Raw genomic sequence first — 21,931 nt, 5'->3', positions numbered from 1 at the left:
CAACTCTGGACGGAAATAAATGTTGTGACATTGCAGAAGCTTATTGAAACGATGCCACAGCAAATGCGTGCCGTAATCAAAGCTAAAGGCCAAAAAAATATTAAGAGTGTGTGACTTTTTCTTGGACAGGCAGTGTACATGAGAACACACAGAGCCAATGAGCATAACAAGGTCAGATAGTTCAGATTCTTGTGAACATGCATGACAATTACAGAAGACTCTGCTTCATTAATGAGGATACAGAAAGTTTTCAAGCCACACATTTCTCATATTTACCCTTTTTTGCAAATAGTTAAACACACAAAAGCGTGGACCAAGTCTGACTGGTATCAGAGAAGTGCAACTTTAACATCTTTCTAGATCAACATCTGCCATAATTGTGCACATCTGGGAGTCACAAACAAGTGAACGTCCCTACATTCACATGGTTCCTGTGCAGAACGACTTGAATGAAACAGGAAACCATCACACCTGTGGCCTCCATGTTTCTTATCCCCGACTTCTTCACGTTTATTTCAGTACAACCCCATCAGAGTCGACCATCGGCCACATTTAAAAAGATAATAAACATAAAAAGCTTCATAAAAAAAACATCAGATCTAGTCTGATTTACAGTTTATATATAGATATGTGTGTAGCTTCCTCTTTAAGATGTGATGACCACATGTGCAGTTCCCTGTGCAAAGACAATTACGAATAATGCAAATTTGGTGTGTGTGTGTTTGAGTGTGTGAATGTGTGTGTGTTTGCAGTCACAGTTTGCCAAACGTGCACTATCGCTCCATGAACGTGTGTCTACGCTCGTGCACCGACTGCAGAGTTTTGTTCTTCCATTAATCATGAACGGGACTTTGGGCACCATAACTCCTGGTTGTGGCCACATGGGGGTGGGACTGCAGCACAGACACCTATACATACACACACACACACACACACACACACACACACACACACACACACACACACACATATAGTATATATATATATATATATATATATATATGCACTGTCTGAGAGAGACCAGCTGTAGCAAAGGTCAAGGAAACAGACGTAGCAGGTTTCGTCGCTGCTCTCTGCACGCTCTGATGTTTCTGTGTGTGTAAACGCCGGGGCGAGCGCCGAGGTTGTAGTGGTCATTCATCACGCGGAGTTAAGCTCCCCGGAGACGCTCCTCTTTAGTAGAGATGGTACTCTTCTTCAGATTACTCTTGACTTCTTCCCTTACCTTGTGGTTGTGTTAACTTCTTTTACAACATCAGGGTCAAATGTCTTGTTTTTTCTTTTTAATATATTTTTTTGCCTCTGGCGCCGACAGCTCGAGGCCCGAGGCGTCATGTTTTCAGGTTTCATCCCTTATCCATACATCGGTGAGAGAATTTCTTTAGATTTGGCACAAACACTCACTCTGACTCGAAGATGAAATGATTTAATGTGAGTTAAGGTCAAAAGGTCAAGGTGACAATGACCGCACATCCTGTCAACACGATACATCAGGAACATCTGGAGGGAATTTCATTACATCTTGTTCAACTGGAGGATGAACTGATAGAAGATGAGAATTTAGTGGCTCAAAACTCAGAGGTCAAGATCACACAAAGCATATTTTTGACCATAACTCAATAATCCACTCACTTTATGTGATACATGAGTCTGGATGGACACAGATTGTAACTGCACCAACCACAACGTGTTAATCCTCCTCTATGAAAGTGTGGATGCAGCAGTCCACAATAGGTTGATGACTAATAAAGCTTCTGCTCTCTACACTGCATACTGTATGAAACCCCCACCACCACCATTTCCCCTCCTCCTTTTCCCAGAGTCCCTTTCTCTTTTGTCGTCGACGCTCTCCCCAGAAATAATTAAGAAATCCCTCCCACTTCTCTATTTCCTCACCTCCCGTCTCCGCACAGCCACTATCTACCATCAGCTCATCTCCGTCTCTGCCCCCCCACCCCTCCTCCTCCTCCTCCTCCCCCTCCTCCTCCTCCTCCTCCTCATGCCTCCCCAGACTTTGTGTCCTACTTCTTCTTTAGTAACAGAGCAGCACTAAGGAAACCCAGGCCTGCAGAGGTGTGAAATTCCCCACTCCACATAGATAATTTGTGCCGCTCTCACCTGCATGACCCCTCCTGGCTGATTACACGGCCAGTGAGAGCATGTTCAAACACTTATTATTGTTATTATTAAATTTCTGATGTAAAACAGCTCCAACACATGCAGCGCAGTTATGTAGAAATGTTGTGTTTTTTTTTAGAGAATTTAATTTCTTTGTAGGATTTATTTCGGTGTGCGTGTGTGTGTGTGTGTGTGCGTGTGGTTCATTAGCCGTGATATTTTTGTGTTTTTGTGGAACACAGAGCAAAGAGCTGCGTTCGCTTGAAGTGGAGAAGCTTAATTTGGATGCCAGAGGCGGCGTTTAATGAAAAATCAAGTGGGTTTGTTAGTACAGTATGCTTCAGACTGGGGAGTCAAACTGCTGCAACACTCACTCAGCACCAGAGGGGTTTCTCTCACTCTGCTCAACTGTATCCATACACGTCAGTGTGTGTTCAACTCGGATAAGACGCAATTACACTCATTCTGTGTTAATTTATTCAATTTATTATACATATCAGTAACTATCAGTAACTCTTACGAAAACACAACAGAAATAAACTGATGTGTAAATTCTTACATTTTGTATATTGCTTACGTTGTAGGTAGGTCGGGAGGTTGCAAGGAAGGCATGTGGGTAGATAGGTAGGTTGCTGGGTAGGTCTTGAGGTTGGTAAATTGGTAGGTAGAAAGATTGTAAGATTGATTGGGTAGGTAGCTAGATAAGTTGGTATGTAGATAAGTTGCCAGGTAGGGAGGTAGATTAGGTATATAGGTAGGTAAGAGGATTGTAAAAGTGGTAGCTATAAGACTGTTAGTTAGGTTACAACACCAGCTCTAGTAACTGGTTGCAATTGAATAACCCCAAAATCCGGACTGAGTGAGGGAGGTCTGCCTTCTCTGCTTATGCCCCATCTGGAATCATCTTCAGCTAACTCTCAGGTTAAACTCACTTGTCCCATTCAATCACTGTTTCTGTTTCTGTATTTTACTGTATTTCATTGTGTATGATCTGTATTTTATTTGTTTTGCTTTGTACTCTCGTATGCACTGTAAATGAGGCTTGCCTCAACGAGTTTAAATAAAGGTAACTAACTAACTAGGTTGCCGGGTAGGTATGGGAAAGTAGGTGGGTAGATGGGTAGGTTGCTATGGGTAGGTCTTGGGGTTGGGTAGCTGGTAGGTAGAAAAGAAAGAAATTGTAAGATTGATTGGTAGGTAGCTAGATAAGTTAGTGTGTAGGTAAGTTTCCAGGTAGGCAGGTAGGTTAGGTAGATTGCCAGGTAGGGTACTACAAGTTAGGTAGGTAGAAGATTGTAAAAGTGGTAGCTAGATGGGTTGTTAGGTAGGTTGCTTGGTCGGTAAGTCGGTAGGTAGAAAGATTGTGAGATTGATTGGTAGGTAGCTAGATAAGTTCGTATGTAGGTAAGTTTCCAGGTAGGTTAGGTAGATTGTTGTAGTAGCTAGATAGGTTGTTGGTTGCTTGGTCGGTACAGTAGATGGGTTACTGTAGTTAGGTAATTACTGGTAATTCAATACAATTTTTGCTTTTCCACTGTTTTGCTAACCCGCCTCCAGATCATGTGCATTTGTTTTCAGCGAAACCAGCTAGAAATCAATCCATGGAGCTGTGGATAACATTAATTATCATATTTGCATTACAATGTGTATATTTGTGTAGTCGTATCTGTCATAAACAAGAGAGGCAGGGCGTGTTTGTGTGGCGGTGCCGCTGAGCTGAGAGCTTTAGTCCTTGATTTCAGCCACAGGTGGAGAAAGGAGTAATATTAGCCTCTGTTTGTGCTAATCAGGGCTTTATTGTTAAAACAACCTTCAATTCATGCAGCTCCTTAACAACAGGCTCCTCGGCCCTGTGGGGAAACAACAAGTTTATTCCTGCTAGTTAGCCCGACATGCTGGAGTAGAGTCTTTAACATGTCGTACACACCCTGCTGAGAATCTAACTACCCCGTTACCGCGGCCTCGTCTTCTCGGCGGGGCCACCGAGACCCTCTCGTCATGATGTCCGCCGACTCTTGAACGCACCATTAGCGGGAGATGGATATGTCGTGAGGAATATGCAAGGGCGGGACGGTGAGAGATGGAGCGGCTGCTGCTGCGAGCGCGAAGCCTTGGTCCCAGCGAGTGTGTTGTTTACAGTTAAGGTCGGTGTGATTTACAGTATAGAAGAGACCTGCAGGAGGGTTTCTAATGGATGGAGAGAGGCCTGTTCGGTGGCCGTGAGAGTGTGTTTTTGTCTCTCTCTCTCTGTTGATGGGTCCATTTCTCCTCCTTTCATCCATGTGAACATATGTGTGTTCATTAAGGGTCATTTTTAGCCAAATTACAAAAAAGCCTTGAAGCGTCTGGTTCTGTTATTTCTGTGACTTTGGACGCGATTTGTGGCGCTTTTATCAAATTGAAGCAGCAGAGAAAAAAGTGTGGCTTTTGGTTATACTTTTTATAATCCTCAGACCTCACTGAGAGTTTTCATACGAGCTGCTTTCTCCTGAACAAATTGCTAATACCTGTTGACAGACAGCTCTGTAGATTATCCGGAGCAGTGCCTGGGCGTTCGAGAGCCCCTCGAGGGGGTCACAGCGTGAATCTGAGAGTTTCGAGATGTTAACAAGAGCGCCGAATGAACATTTCTGAATGAATTCTGCTTCTTCAGAAACACAAAATGACAGAAATTAAACATGAGAATGTTTAAAATCCCTGTCTGCTCGAATGTCTTGTTGTAATATTTGAAACAACGGGGCAAAGATATAAAGGAGTGGGAGGTTTGTTTCTCTCCGGTTTCTGCCTGTCAAAGCTCAGAACTGAAATATTTTCCAACATGAGCAGGTCTCTGCTTAAGGTGCTCGCACTTCACAAATGCAGCACCTTTGATAAGAAGCCGTGAGTGAAATTCAGATCACAAGTCAAAGAGGTGGAGACTCACTAATCCACAACAACAAGAGGGATCTGCCTTGACACAGTCTCTTAAATGTAGCACTCTGACCATCACAAACACAACTCCTTTCATCTCCACTGTATTATGATGCTGTTATATCTGTCGGAGCCTGATACTACAGTATATCTCAAAATCTGTAAAAAGAACCAGCTGATGGCCATCCATCTCTCTCTCTCTCCGTCCATCATAACTAGAGAACAAGAGATATGGGCACGGCAAGGGCACGGCGAGGTCAGAGTACCATCATTTGTTTTCTGCCAGTGTGCTCAACTATTGATTCTGACACCAGTGCTCAAGGCAAATGTCGGCTGAGTTTACCCTGATTAATTAAAAATTCCCTCACGTCAAAGCTGCCTGGAGATGTGAGCTCGCTCTGTCGGCACTGACGGAGCGTTAAAACTTGGAAAGCGCAACACAGTTTACAACGAGAGAGAGAGAGAGGGAGGGACACCATTTCAGTGTTAATTTAAAGGTCCCATTTTGTATAAAGGTGGACTTTTTGATTATTAAGTAGGGGTCTTAGGTCGATATTAATACTGTGAAAGAAGTTAAAGGGCCAGCACTCGCAAAATGTAATTTAGATAGCTTTAATGTAACAGGTGGTAGTCTTCTTCAGTGTACAAAGACCAGGAAATGTAGGGCGTTTAAATACTTTAAGCTACTTGTCACTTCCTCTTTTCAAAATAAAAGCTTTTTCAAAATAAAATGTACACAAGTGTAGGCTATCTAAAATAACAAAACATGTCATATCGCACAGTGAAGTAAATAAAGTGCACTATATGAAAAATAAAGGCCATAAAGCACAATGACATAGATCAAATTCATATGCTAAATAAGAAGAGGAGAATCAAAGTTCAGATCATAAAGCACAGTGAAATACATAAAGTGTATCTGGAAAACATTATAAGTGAAATGTTACAAGATAAACAGGAAATTAAATTAAAATGAGCCGATAGTACCGCCTGTAACTTTGTGACATCACAACAAAGCAGTTGCTAAGCTCCGCCCACCTGGACCCATCATCCACCCTTATAGGATTAGGTTTCTTTGGAGTATTTTAATGTAGAACTACAAACATTTTTATTCAATCACTAAGAAAACACTCACCCAATCAGAAGAAAGGCCCAGAGCCTCCTCTCCTCTGATTGGCTGACACCCATGTGCTGTTATTAGAGAAAAACACACAAACGTATCTTTTTATTGATGGACACTTAGGAGAAAACACTGTAAGGAGTAAAATATTGGACCTTTTAACTTCCATTTACCTCGGCTGCTGTCACTCAGTCAGACGGGTCAGAGGTTTGGCTCTGGTTCAACAGTCAGTCCAGGAAAATCAATATAAATCGACAGGTTGTTAAGGAAAACGTGTCACCGATCCTGCCATTAGTGCTGTTAAAGTCTCCTGCTCACGTTTTAGGGGAAAATTGGAAAGGATGGAGCTTGTGGTTGGCAAGGTGAGGGCCAATCACTAAAGCACACACACGGTTTGCTTATTAATCATGACGGATCTTTGTTTTTCTCTCCTTCTTCCTGCCCTCTCTCTAAAGAGCCTGACAATTATGCCTGCAATTAGAAAATAAGTGTTTTCATTATCAACCCAGGTAATGCTGTTTGTCAGACCTTAATATGGTTTGTGCCGTGTGCTCCCACTTGCTTGGCGTTTAAAAAAAAAAAACCTGCATGGCGCCTCCACAGTGGAGCACAAAAACACTATATTTAGTAATCTGGTGCGGGCTAAGATAAGGCTGGATGTGGAGCTCCTTTTGTGTCGGAGCATTTAATTGTCAGCTCGTATTTTTATCTACGGTGCAGTATATTGCAGTAAGCAAATAAAAAGCCCTCTGCGCCATGAAAGGCAAACATTTTAGCCACTTGTCATCTGCACTATTTTACACTTGAAAGGCAGATAAGACACAATCTGTGGTAATGTGTATCTGTAGATATGGTTTATGGCTGTAGAGGGGAAAAACCGGCGCTGAACAGAACAGCCAGCTCTGCAGTCCTGAGGCCCTGTGGTACCTCCTGAACTATCAGATCTTATCTTAATGTTTGGGAACCATGATAATTAAGGTTAGGACCTGATTTAGGAGAAAATCCACCTTCTCCACAAAGCCTTAGGAAAACTATAACATGTCCTAACTTTCACTTTTCCTCCACTTTATTGCTTTTACAGCCAACAAAACATAAACAAGCAGAGCTACTTCACTAAGCAGAGCTACGACAGATGCGAACAATGTGTTGCAGTTTAAAAAACAAAACAGTCGTTAGTAGATACGAGCTATCTTATCCCACACTGCCTTTTGTGTCCCCTTTTGTGTTAGCATTGTTGTAAATAAGTGTATTTTTCTACACCTGCTACACTTCTTCACACTTATCTGTCTTGAAGTTAAGTGCCTGTTTTGTTTTGTCTTTTTTTTTCTTTCTATTTTTTGAATGAGAAATTTAATGGTAGTATTGGTTGCTAGGTAACAGGCACACAGTAGGTAGGTCAGTTGATAACCAATGTGAGTTGATAGGATTTCCAAAATACTCACATCCCAGGCTTTTAGTTACTGTTCCTCCATTCTCCACCAGTAAAAGATAAACACCTTGAAGTCGGCCTGATACATGCAACTAAATCAAACCACTACTGCATGATGCACTTTATATTTACACTGGATTTTATACTTGACTCTACTTTTTTATGTGGCTGCTATTGTGACTGATTGATTTAAACTAGGATGTTAGGAAATTTTTTCTTTTTTCTATTTTATAAATGCATTTTTATGCAAGCCAAAGACAAATTTCTGCTTTTGCATGCAAAGGTAGACAATAACGTATTTCTTTCTTAGATTTATACTTTTTCATTTTTTCCAACATTCTCATTCATGACAGTACATGAAACAAAACAACATCCACACACACAGAAATAATAAAAAGAAAAACGACCCTCCCTTCCACCCACCCCGAAGGGTCATCCCACAACACCAAAGTATTGTGATGGGACAATAAAATAAAATAAAATAAAAATAATAAATTCATTATATCAAATCATAGTCTCAAGATATTTGCCCCACTTCAAAAGGTACATTGCCATTTTATCCTGCATCCTGTGTGTGACAATAAAGTATTTCTATTTCTATTCCACTAGTTTAACATTTGCTAAAAACCCAGCGAGAGTAGAAACTACAGCTCCCATGATGCTTTACAGGGAAAATATGTAAAAAAAAAATAAAAATAAAAAAACTGGTTACTTTACTTTTTATGCTGCGTTTTATTTACCTCAGAAGTTGGTATCCAGAGTTAGAAATACTTACTTACTTAGTCGGAAAAGCTCATTGTTGTTAGCATTTTTTACTAATTGCAGCAGATTAGTCTACAACGAACACACTACATAGTTTACATGTGAAAGCAGCATAGCAACATGTCGACAGGTAGAGGTTGCACAGTCAGAACGACTTATTTAATGACACAAAAACAAGACTTAATGGCTGATGAACAGTTTAATGTTCAGCTTTTATTCACTTTTGATGCTCAGAGCAGCCATCTTGGATTGCGAGCTGCGACAGATGACATCACAAACTTACCACCGCTGTACTTCAACTTTTCTTTCTCTTCTACCCTCAGGTGACGTCATCGTCTACATCAACGACGTGTGTGTCCTGGGCACCACGCACGCCGACGTGGTGAAGCTGTTCCAGTCGGTGCCGATCGGCCAGAGCGTGACGCTGGTGCTGTGCCGCGGCTACCCGCTGCCCTACGACCCGGAGGAGGGCGCCAACACCAACAACAACACGGCCGCCACCACCACCACCATCATCTCCCCGCTGGGCATCATGGAGCAGCGGCCCATCATGGTGAACGGCCGGACGGGCTACGACAACTACCTGGACTACCTGTCCCGCACCGCGCGCTTCGCCGTCGCCGACCCCGGCCAGGACCCGGTCGGCGCCGCGCAGCAGCTGCTGCAGCCGCACCCGGGCGACACCCACCTGGACGGCTCGCTCCCTCCCACCACGGGGACCACGCCTCCCGACAGCGTCTCCATGGCGTCGTCGGGGGCGACCCAGGGGGAGCTGCTGACGCTGACCATGGTGAAGGGGATGGACGGGTTCGGCTTCACCATAGCGGACAGCGCCACGGGCCAGCGCGTCAAGCAGGTGCTGGAGCCTCAGGGCTGCCCGGGCCTGTGCGAGGGCGATCTGATCGTGGAGATTAACAAGCAGCCGGTTCAGGGATTCACGCACACGCAGGTGGTGGAGCTGCTGAAGGAGTGCAACGTCGGAGTCGAGACCTGCCTGGTGGTCCAGAGAGGAGGAACAGGTAAGAGCGGTGGTGGCGGCGGCGGCGGTGGCGGCTGCAGGTAGGGATGGAGCAGTGGTGTAGTCTAATTTTTTTTTTTTGCAGTGGGTATAGTACTGCTTTTTAGGTGGGTCAACTGTAGGCTACATACTTGTATCACATAGACCGGTGGTTCTCAAACTTTTTTATATCAAGGGCCCCAAAATTGACACAAATTAGACCACGGACCCCAATTGGACAATGGGGGTACATTTTGTACATTTTTGAAAGATTATAGAGACATTTCTGGAAAAAAGTGGTACAATTTCTCCAAAAAAGTTGAAACATTTCTAGGAAAATGTGGTAAAAATTCTCACAAAAATAAACAAAAAAGTTTTTTTTAAAATTAGAAAAAAAGTGGTAAAATTTTGCAATTTTATTTTTTTAGAAAAGTCTGATAAAATTTCTCAGAAAAAGTGGTAAAATTTCAACAACAAAAAAAGTCAAAGAATAATAAAAAAAAAAAAAAAAAAGTGGTAAAAGTAGAAAATAGTAAATAGTAAAAAGTAAAATGGTAAAATTCTCAAAAATGTTCTAGGAAAAGTGGTAACATTTCCAGAAAAAAGACAAAAAAATTAAAACTATAATGAAAAAAGTGAAAAAATTCAAGGAAAAAGTGGTAAAATTTCAAAAAAAAGTTGGGGACCCCCTTTAACTCTGTCAACCCTCCCACTTTGAGAACCACTGACATATACTTCAGTTAGATAGTTTTGTTGTACTGGGTATACTGAAATATTTATGCATTTTCAGTGGGTATACTAACTGAGTATACCTGAGTATCACATAGACTACACCACTGGGATGCAGCTGGAGATCTCGCTGCGTCCTCTCCGTGTCTTCTCTCTCTTAGCTGCATATTTGGCTGCCTATTCATCTCTGTCATCTTTTACCATTATAGCCAAGTGCGTCTGTACAGTACCGTATGTGTGGTCCAATCCAGAGACCACAGAAGCCTATTATACGGCTTTGCAGCACACAACAATGGCCGACTGATGCGCGGCTCATCTGGAGTGGCCTTCCTGCTCCTCTTTTCTTTAGATGGGGAGAAAAACATCTCACTTAAAGAGCCGCCTCTCTTCTCTTCTCTGCTCGGCGAGCCGTAAACCTCCTAGTGGTCAACAAACAGCCCTTGATTGAAGAGCATCCTTTTTGCAGTGCTTAGTTATTTTCAAAGTCACTTTATTTATTTATTTTTTTTACCCTGACTGGTTTATATATATGTGGCAAATTTGTACCTTCTTTTTCCGGCCACAAATAAAAAACCCCAGATTAACGTACATGTCAAAAGTAGCAGTTTTAAATAAAATACCGGCGGACTGCAAATGGCCCTAAAGTGCTTTCTGCCCTGTGTTTTTCAGAGCGTGTCGCCCTCTGACAATCATAATTATGCACTGCACTGTGTCGTGAGTCACACACAGGGTAGTTATTTGCAGACTCAACAGGTAGCAGACTGTTTTCTGCCTTTTTGAGTGCGTATTCAGAGCTAGATTGAGTGCGCAGGGTTGTGTTTAAAACGTCTGTATCCGCCTCCTCAAAAACCTTCAGACTGCTGACTTCTAATGGCATCGGTGCTGTAACTAAAAAAAAAAAAAAAAAAAAAAAGAGAAGGGGGGGAAAAGATGCAGCGTCACTGTCACTGTCTTCTTCCTGCCTTAAATGTGCGCACGGCTCCGCAGTGACAGAACATAAGTTGTGTGTGAGGCTTCTGTGATCTGCCAGCGATCTGAGATGTGCTTTCTTTTTGAACGGTGCATGGCGGCGGCACGGTGTGATAACTCAGCCGAAAAGCGCCGGCGACGGTTTTAATTAAATCCAGGAACAAGCCGCGGCATCACTTCATCAACGGAGCAGATAGGATCAACGTCGTTAAAAGCTGTCGAGTTTACCTGTCCTTGATTTTACACCTGATGAGACATGAACTTTAAACTTTTGTTTTGTTTTGTTTTTTTTAGTCATGGGACCAATTTGCAGCTCAATATTTTTGCCTCTTTGTTGCTGTGTAATGTCACCTAGCAGTCATGGTGCCAACTGCCTGGTGCCACAGACACCACCGAGACTCAGCCACAAAGGTCAGCAGCCTCCTCTGAATAGATTCATTGCCATTTATTCCTTTATTGGGCCGCCACAGCCTCTGCCAGCGAGCCAGAGAGCCAGTGAGCGGCGAGCCGAAACAGGAAGTGAGTGGATGTATTTTGCCTCCAGGAGGGAGTTTCTAAACCCAGAGTGAGTGAGTGAGAGAGGGAGGGAGATAAATATTTTTCTTTTAAGCCAGTACCTCTGAAACATCGTCTGCCATGTAAACACACATACACACACACACACAGGGGGGGGAGGTCAAAAGTTTTTTGTGCCACCACCTCAGACATCACCAATCTGTCAGTGCACTCCCCACACACACACACACACACACACACTCACTCATACACAACATAAAAAACACACACTCGTCTCCCATCTGCGCAGGAAGCGAACGGTGAAGCGCTCCCACCATCTGTCCACTTCCCTCAGCTGCAGGCAGAGGGAGGGAGGGAGGGAGGGAGGGAAGGTCGAAACGAACGCTCCCATCTGAAAAAAAAAAGAAAAAAGAGGAAAAGTCAGCCTGTTGGCCTGTGGAGGAAATAGCAACGTTATTTACATGCTATATTACATCTCATTATTCCAAATCTGGATATGGCTTAGCTCCACCACACAACAATACGCCCGGGTGCAGTGTCACATCTGCTTGTGTTGATTTCCTGTGACATGACAAGCTGTGGGTGCTCGGGGTGGAGGAAAAGAAAAAAGAAAAAACAAGAAATCAAACCGTCGGTGCCACCCGGGCGGCTCCTACAGTAGCATGACTGTGTTTGGCACACATATGTAGAGAGGAATAAGAAGATGTGCCAGCGTGTCGTTGAGATTTACACACTGTGGATCTCTGGAGAGGAGAGTTTTTTTTTTAGGGAAGGAGGGAGGGATTTTACCAGGAAAACATGATCAGACTTAAAGCTCATTGAGATCAGAGAGCTCAGAGTCTCCTGGGAGGAAAAACAGACACAAACAAAAAGTCTTTGTCATTTTTCATTTTTTATTTTCATCTCTTTTCGTCAGTCTAGTAATGTTGACTCTCTGCAGTTCACACGCTCCAAATATAACTCGTGGAAAAGATTACTGACAAACATTCACCGTCTCATTAAAGCCTTGTAACGAAACACTAAAAAATGAAGCTATAACAGTTATTATGCAGTTATTATGTAGTGGCATAAACTACGGCATCTTTTCCCATAGAAAAATGGTAAAACATGACATGCATCCTCTGTATATATACATTTATAACATACATAAGATACTTTTATGACAACTTTTGTTTTAATGTATGAATTAAGATCATTTTTATTTGATACAACTTGTTGCAACATAATTGACAGAAACCTTGAGACTTGATTAATGAGCTATCAGACAAAGTGATCAGTGGTTCCAGCTTCTATTAGCTCTGTTTTATAATCTTGGAAACTTAATTGAATCTTTTTTTATTCATTTTTTCATGACTTTATTAGAGAGAATATGTGGAGGGTTAGAGACAGTTTAACCTCTACAGGCCAATTTAGGAAATAATTGACTGAATGATTAATATAATGAATAAGTTTCATATTAAATATAATGAACAAGTGCCAGGATGGCTGATGTGTGTCCAGCTCCACTGTGATCGGCTGCCGATGTTGTGATTGGACTTTTCTTTAATGAAGCTCCATTAGTCTGTTTTATTATAGCTGTAACTACCAATGTGAGAGTTTGACATTTGAGATCCGGGTGTTGTGTTGTGTTGAGTCGTACAGTAATTACAAACTTAAATTGTTGTTTGTCGTTTTGGCTTCATTTGCATGCACAGTTTTGCTTTTATTGAAACTTACAGAATCGACAGAGACGAAAATCGAGTCGGTTTAATTTCGTGACATTTGCGAGGGGGGAGCGAAACCGACGTGTCATTATTTGTGTCGCTGCACAATTTTCCAGCAGTAGAAATACTTCACAGATTAAAGAGCAAGGATCACAGAGGCTTTGAGGTGCAGCGCTGCTTCTCCGTCCCCACCCAACTTTCCCCGAGAAAGGCCAGCTCCGAGCGTTTAGCCAAGCTATTACCCGTCGTAATAAAACTGTCACCGCGCTGCTGGACTGATGTTCTCCCTCTTAACACACCACAATTTGGCTCTGCTACTTAGGCCCCACTGGACACTGGCCACACAACCTAATTGAACTGGCTGCTTCTCTCTTTTGAAGGGCTCGAACCACAGAGGGACGGAGGCGGGGAACCAGCAACTGTCACGCTCCTCTCTCTGGCTCCGACCCCAAATATTTGCCAGTTTAGGGGGCGAGCGCACAACTCATCACATTTACTGAAAACACAATGTGGAGCAGGGATGGAAAGAGGGGGGAAAGGAGGGGGTAAATGAGCTGACTAAGTTTTAAAAGAGTGCGGGAGTGCAGATTTCTACATTGTTGAATTATTGTTTTTTAATGAAAGCTCCTTTATCCTGCAGACAGAGCAGCCACCACCACCGCTGCTTCTTCTGCTTTACATCCAGCTTCAGTCTGAGAAAACACACTCACACACACACACACACACACACACACATACACATACACACACATACACATACACATACACACACACTCTCAGGAGTCGAGTCGTCAAGTTGAGGCAGGATTGACAGCATCGACGCCTCCACGACAGACACCCACGTTCTCCCAGCAAAATCCCACAAAACACACTCACACACACTCACAATCCAGAAACACTGTTTTACTGTTACGGGGCTATTTTATGTTGCCGTTGCCATGGCGACGGGCTCCTAATGTCCAGCATCAGAGATCACAGATGACTGCAGGAGGAGAGAGGGTGAGAGCGGGGTGGTGGTGGCGGGGGGGTACCAGCACGTCATTTGAATGAGAACAATAGTAACAAACGAGAGTTGAGCTATCTGTCATGTTTTTCACGCCACTATCACTGTTTAGAGTTTAGACAAATCTGAAATGATTGAAGAAACATTACTATTTCTGTGGGGTTGTGTTTTGTGTTGCCATGTGTGGTATTTATTCAGTTTTGGGGGAATAATGGTGTCTAGAAAGCATCAGCTGCAGTTGACAGGGGCAAAGCTAACAGCAGCAGCTAAGCTAACGGCAGTAGCAAAGCTAACATCAGGGCGTCAGCTGTTAAAACCCTCCCGTTGCCAGACACGATATGAAACTACTCTAGTTCGCTCAATTATGTTGTATCTGCTGGAAAAAATTTTTTTTCACGGACTGTTTATTGAGTCTCTGAGTTATTAAAGCAGAAGTAAGCATAATTTTTGTGTTAATATAAGTCTTAAATAGTTATATCTTCCGACGGCAATCACTTACATAGAGTGTTTGGACCGAAACACGGGTCTCTCAGTCACTCTGCTCTGATCTGAGCCGAGTGGAAAACTTTTCTTGTATCCTGCAAGTTTTATCCAATGAGGAGAGAGAACGGCATGCAGGGCTGTGTGTGCAGCCAAGGGGTGCGCGTGAATGTGGTGACGTAGGGACAAGGACCAATAGATCCATGACGAGGGCGGGGGCTACTAACTCCATCGGCTGACAAGAAGTTATGGTGCGTTCAAGGCAACCCGTAACTTGTGTTTTTCCAACATGTGAAGTCGTACCAGTTCGATCTGGTACGAGTTCACGGGTCGGAAGTTACGAGTGGCCGTTATAGTGCACTTTCACAGGCAACAGGTCGGAAAAACACGAGTTACAGGTTGCCTGGAACGCTACAAAGTCATAAGTCGTGACTTGAAGCCATAACTTACGGTTTCAAAAGCCTGCCTGGAACGCAGCATTAGCCAAAACGACCGGATTTCTTACTTCTGCTTTAAAGTTAAACGGTTAGCCCTGCCGATTTACTATAACCTTGACTAATTACAAAAATGTGCACACAGAAATTATAGCTAATGTTTGTTCAATCATTGGTTTGATAGACTTAACAAACATCAGATTAGTCTAAACGGTGATATAGTGACGTGGAAAATGATATTTTCGTCCCTATTGTTCCCATGCCTGTTTTCTACCCAGAAGTACTATGTGTAAACAACAAGGCGATTTGTTCTGTAGGAGGTAGAAGTTAGAGAAGAGAGAGGGAGAAAAGATGAAGAAAGTGAAAAGAAGACGAGGCGACAGGGTGAGAATTAAAAACACAGAGCGCCACCGTGATACAGCAAGACTCAACTTGCTTGGCTTGGTGTTGTCATGGATACAGAAAAGATCCAGCAGGGAGTTATTGTTTCATGTGGAGAGAGAGAGAGAGAGTGTGTGTGTGTGTGTAGCCTTTAACCATCAATGAATCACTACTGTTTTTATTATCCTAATACCAGGATGATCGTTATTAACCATCGTGGACGACAGAGGCGGCTGCTTTTTTCATTCTGCAGTCGAAGCATCAGATCAGAGACAGAAATCTAGAAAAAATCTTCCACTGAACAGTTTCAGTGCAAAAGAAAAAAAAAGCCAGAGCTGAGGCTTTTAAAATTGTGTTTGGTGTAAAAAGACAGATTGTCGGGCCGAGCGAACGGCTGCCGCACAACCCGACGATAATTTATCTCTTTGTAGTGCAGCGAAAAGAGAGGAAAGACAAATCTCAAAGTGAAGACGTTCAGCTCCGTCTCCAGATGAGCAGAGCACGTTTGTTCACACATGGACTTCTGGGGAATAAGTCATTGTGTTGATCTCGGTTGTGGAGATTAGGTTGTTTTGTTTGGCTTATCTGAGACGCTGTAGCCGTTAGTTACAGGCAGCGTTGGAGAGTTAACTCATCAAATACTGAATGTGGGCTTCCAAGATGGCGCCCAACTTCTTGGTTGACTGTTTCCGTAATAACATCAGTTGGAACAACACCAGGCATTCAGCCATGCTAAATTACACCCAGCTAAACACAATTTTTTGTATCAAACAAGCTGTCGTTTTTAATTACTAAGTGTTAAAAGTGTTGTTAAATGAACTTGGTTGCCTTGTAGCAGGCTAGTTGTTTATTAAGCGAACTGCTCCCAACTCTTGGCAAGAAAACAAATAACTTTATTTCCTAAAACGCCACATTTTATCACTTTAAAGAGGAACTAAGCAGGATTTTTATCTTAACTATGCTACATGACTTGAATGGAGAATGGAAGCTCTCTGCCTTCCACTAGCGTCTCTTGGCTGAAAACCAACCTTGCAAGATCAGAGCCTCCAACCCAGGGTCCCAGCCTTCGTCTCGGCGGCACCGCAACACAAAAATGCCCCGTAACCTGTAATCTCTTGTTTATGACAGACAAGACTACACAAATATACACATTTTAACACATATACGATAATAATGCTATGTACAGCACTATTGATTTACTTCTCGCCGGCTTTGTTGAAAACAAATCCACATGGCCCGGAGGAGGGTTACAAAAACAGCGGAAAAGCGACCGGACCTGCATAGTTCCCCTTTAAGTAAAGAAAAATCTTTAGACTGGGGTCATTCTTTTTAGGCACGTGTCGCAGCTCCCAGAGAATTAAAACCAAATCATTAGAGAGAAAAGCCGACCGCATAGTCCGCCAAACGAAAAATGGCGCCATTTATGATCAAACTATCCACTCAGTTAAGTCTCATCACCTTGAAAAGGCCACTTTCATTATAAAGTTATGATATTTAGCCATCCCTGAAATTTGAATTTGACTCCCGAGCCATTTTTTCAGCCCAACAAATGGACGCTGTGTCTCTCATCACCAGTAATTATTGTGCCTCCATATGTGTGTGTGTGTGTGTGTGCGTGTGCATGGCAGACAGCCTCATTAGTGGCTATCTAGACCATTAACAGGCTGTGTCCTCGTGGCCACACCAGCAGCAGAGACTCGGGGCAGTAAATTGCTCTGCAGACTTTCAGCTCATTCGCATGTACACCCATTTAGCTTCCACTAACGCGCCGCATTCTCCCTCGCCGCCGCCCGCCACCCCGTCCGCCCACACACTCACACGAACCAACGCCGGGCCACATGGTTTGATTCACACAGGTTGTACGCTACACACACCTACACGGCCAGCCACACAGGCTCACACTTTCCCTCTTCTTATCCCAAGGCAGCCTTTCTGTACACAAGCCTCCGCATACTTACATAAACAACCCCCCACCACCCCCTCCTCCCTCCTCCTTTGTACCACCGCCGGGTGATTCGTGCATTATGAATCAGCTGTCTGGTTTTGGCCTTTCACCTGCGATTGGTCACATGCGCCGGGGATCGCTAGAGGACACTTTGAAAAACCATGCAGACCTCAGGTGAAGGTTTTGCTTTTGCAGAGAGAGAGAGAGAGAGAAAGAAAGAAAAAGAAGGGAGGGTTTGATTCACTGAGCCTCCTCTTGCCTCCCAGGGAATCGGTGTGTAACTAGACAGTGATTCATTGGATGTGTGTATGTGTGTGTGTGTGTGTACGATAGAGTAGTTGGAAACAAAAGAGAGAAAAGGAAAAAGAGAGGAGAGAGCGCGGAGTGGAGTGATGAGTTTGGCTCTCCGCCAGTCGACCACAGACCGTCAGCCATGTTCACACTTAAGACTTCTGTCCCCAGCAGCTCCAGGACCTGGAGGAGCTGCCGCCCGCCAGGGATCAATAATATCCCATCCTGTCAAACTAAAACCCCCAGGAAGACGGCCAGGGGTCCGGGCACGGGAGGAGGTTAAGCAAAGCCGGTTTTGTGGTGTTTAGCCTTATTGCCATCAATATTAAATCACAGAGGCAAAAAAAAAGTTGGGCTCTGTGTGCGTGGGAGGAGTAGATTTACTAACCTTGGTTGCCTCTGAAACAAATCAAGCGCTCCTATTTGGGTTTTAATGGGGTGGAGTGATTACCCTGTGACTACATGAGCGTGGTTAAATAAATTGTGCTGTGTTGAGCTTTAATATCATGCATATTCAACCATGGGCCTGGCAAACAATTATTTTATTTTTTTTTTTGCACACAGCATCAATGAAGGCGTTGAATATCGGTGGAAATAAGTGGAAATGGGCATTTGAATAGAAGTGGGTAGAATCCGGTTTCTGCCGTGGATGTTGTGTGAAGCTGCCTCGTTAGGTGGAGATACATATTCATAGAGCGCTAGAAGATTCATACACGCTCCCATCAATTCTAGTGTTATTATAGGCTCATTTAAATAATTGAAGGGCCGGCATTAGCCTCACATTGTGAAATGAAAGACATTTTGTGTTTTTTGTGTGGGTGAGCAAATGTAGCTTCGAGTGTGTGTGTCCGATGGTTGGATGTGTGTGTGCATGCACCTTTTGGCGTGGTGTTATGGGTCAGTGTTTGCTTCTTTTTTTTTCTTCTTCATCCAATGCAGATGTTCTGTTTTATTCAAATTTAGACGAACTGTGGCCACTGCTGACCTTTAAAAACTCATCATGTTTCGCTTTTCTGTTATGAAGTTTACAGAAGCTGTGTCGCAGTTCAGGAAAAAACAGTCATATGAAATGGTTTGTGCTTCCGTTCTCCTCCCAAATGAATGTGGTCATAAACACCAGAAATAGTTTGAATGTGCAGCCTGTTTTTAACAATATATCAATAAGTAATGTCTGTTTAAAATAAATGGAATATTAGTTTAATTTCACTTTAAATGTTAAATTAATAGTTTCATGAAGACATTTCTCCAATCTTAAGCAGCGAACTAAAACCAACAAGGAAAGGAGATACGTTACGTTACATTTTGAGATCTTGCAAGAGTTTGTTGCTGAAACAGGAGCAAATCTCGTTAATTTTCGCCTTATTAGTTGCTCTGAATGAAGATGTCTTGTTGATGTCAGAGTGATTGGACGGTCTGTGGTTGGTCAACAATGGCAAAGATACTCTTACTACTCTGACTCTGTTTCTAAACCGTCTTTGACAATGGCTTTGATATTAACTCCGGTAACTATGGAGGGAAATAATCTGCCCGATCTTGTTCACTTCTCCCGTTGGATCGACGAGGCAGTCGGTGAAACCAGCGTAATACAGATACAAGAAACGAACCGTCTCGTTTCTCTCCCTGGCTCTGGTGAAAACAATGATGGCTCTACTACTATCAAGATGGCCCATGACAAGCTGCACCAATGATATGAAATGGTATACACCCGTACCCCCACCTCGAGTTGTGAACGTGTGTGTGGATTTATAAAAGTTGTCAGTAGACGAACGTGATCTATTTATATTTTATGATAACATTAAAGCAGAAGTAAGTGATATATTTGTGTTAATATAAGTCTTAAATAGTTATATCTTCCGACAGCAATCACTTACATAGAGTGTTTGGACTGAAACACGGGTCTCTCAGTCCCTCTGCTCTGCTCTGAGCCGAAGAGAAAACATTTATCGTATCCTACAGTTTTTATCCAATGAGGAGAGAGAACGGCATGCAGGGCTGTGTGTGCAGCCAAGGGACGCCGTGAATGTGGCGACGTAGGGACGAGGACTGTTATGGTGCGTTCAAGGAAACTCGTTTTTTTCCGACCTGTGAAGTCGTACCAGTTCGATCTGGTACATAGACTGTACAAAAAGACGTACTGGTACGAGTTCACGGGTCGGAAGTTACGAGTGGCCGTTATAGTGACTTTCACCGGTAAAACAGGTCGGAAAAACACGAGTGGGTTGCCTGGAACGCTACAAAGTCGTAAGTTGTGACTTGAAGCTGTAATTTATGATTTCAAAAGCCTGCCTGGAACGCAGCATTAGCGAAAACGACCGGATCACTCACTTCTGCTTTAAATAGTCACACAGCTACTGTAACAGTCATGTTTAGCATCACGAAAATAAGTTATATAGGAGATCTGTGCCAAATCTCGCATAGAGAGTGTTGATAAGACAGAGACAGGTTAATTTTCTCCTAATTTGTCTGCCTGAAATTTGCCATTTTTAGTGTCAAAATGTTCAGAAGAGATGTGGCTTGTGAAAAAATAAGCCCAATATTTACTTTATTGACTATGGGGCGAAAGAATCGACCATAATCTGTGCTCACGTTCACTTCTTCCATTGGAGTCAATAGACTGGGGGCGTAATGGTGGCCACAGGTAGCAACGCACATCGCAAATCCTTCGCATTTATGTTCCACCATCCCAGTTTACAACAGATAACAAAGTTACGACTGTGTGTAAAAGTTTTCACATGGAGCTCCAAAAAAAAAATGTTTGTAACCTTCTGTGCAACAAGATTTTAAAATTCATACACAGAATCAAATTGCTCACAGACGTTAATCTAATAGGAACCAATTACATCTCACGGAGCCGTCTGGAACAGCCACTTAACACAAAGGTATTTTCCAGACAGACAGAAAGTGAAGTTGCGCTGCATTCGCACAAATTTGACTCTCTGGTTGTTTATTCGTTTATTTATTTATTTATTTTCATTCACCCTACACAACAGGCCCAGACGTACCAACTGTACTAGACATTTAGACAATAAACTCAGACACCAAACCAGTGTCTCTGGGAGTGTTTGTATTCAGCTCAGCCTCAAACTGAACTCAGAACTCACTTTTCTGTTATTTCCCCCCAGACCTTCCCTCCTTCTCCTCTCATCTGTGTGCGTTTATGAAGCAGATTCACAAAACCCCATCATATAGGTGGATTTTCTCACATCCAATCTTCGCATCGGATCGCGCCGTCCCCCGTGAATTTACGTCTAATTGCATCTTTCCATTGACTTCATGCTCATTTTGCCTGTGCACACAGTAACCCATCGTGTAAAACAGCAGCTAATAGCTTTCTTTCATGGCATTCAGCCAAATTATTTTCCACGAAGAACCTGCTCTTATGCTTCTAGGTTTAATATGAGTCATCATACCAGATATAATTTGGGGCTTTTGAGAAATAATGTATTTCCTGAAGTCCCTGCCACGTCTTTATTGACCCCTGACAGGGTCCTTGTACAAGATATGACCACAAAATGAACAAGGACGCTCATGTTGCACTTCAGTGGTGCAAATTACCATTAATATGAAAGAGGAAAAATTCACCCACATACACTGAGCCTGGGCTTTTTGGAGCACATCATGTTCCTTTGCGGTCCTCGTCAAAAAAAAAAGTCTAAATCGATGTCATCTACCTTCCATTTGCTCAAAATGTAGTTACAGCTGAGGGTCTCCTGCTGTGGACAACATCATGTTTTTGTGCCGGAGCAGAGGAGATTATTATTGTCTGACCTTCAGAGGTGAAAGCAAAAGAGTTCTCTCTATTTTGAAGTGGCTGTGTGGATTGTAGACAAGCATGCAAATGTGACAGTAAATTACAATGTTCCCACAAGGTACTGTACTGTACCAGCACCGTCTTTCACTTTCACTTTTTTTTTTTTTTTTTACTTTTGGGACTTGTCTTCTCTACTGCCAGCAGATTTCCCAGACATCTGAATCACAATCATCCCACATGAAGCTTGTTTTTTTGTGTTTTTCTTGTTGGTCCCATGTGTCACGTTGTGGAGGGCTGTGTGGGTCGCTGCCGTTTGGAGCCTGATCATAACAATGCCATTGTTATTGCCAGAGAAAACCAGACGACGCGACACCCTCAGCGGTTCCCGTCACTTTA

General features: G+C 43.0%; 1 protein-coding gene across 1 annotated transcript in view; it reads left to right on the top strand.

The window, feature by feature from the left end:
• magi2a (membrane associated guanylate kinase, WW and PDZ domain containing 2a) overlaps positions 1-21,931 on the top strand; it is a gene marked incomplete at both ends in the record, with an annotated part of 256,339 nt that overhangs the window by 196,768 nt on the left and 37,640 nt on the right. Inside the window, 1 exon segment of the mRNA XM_083999183.1 lies at positions 8,660-9,355. Within this exon segment, the coding sequence (XP_083855309.1) occupies positions 8,660-9,355 (696 nt within the window).

This window comes from Trachurus trachurus (genome assembly GCF_905171665.1).
Source record: "Trachurus trachurus genome assembly, chromosome: 23".
In the NCBI taxonomy this organism is placed as follows: domain Eukaryota; kingdom Metazoa; phylum Chordata; class Actinopteri; order Carangiformes; family Carangidae; genus Trachurus; species Trachurus trachurus.
Note: the sequence above shows the minus strand (reverse complement) of the source record. Positions and strands in the feature narration are given on the sequence as shown.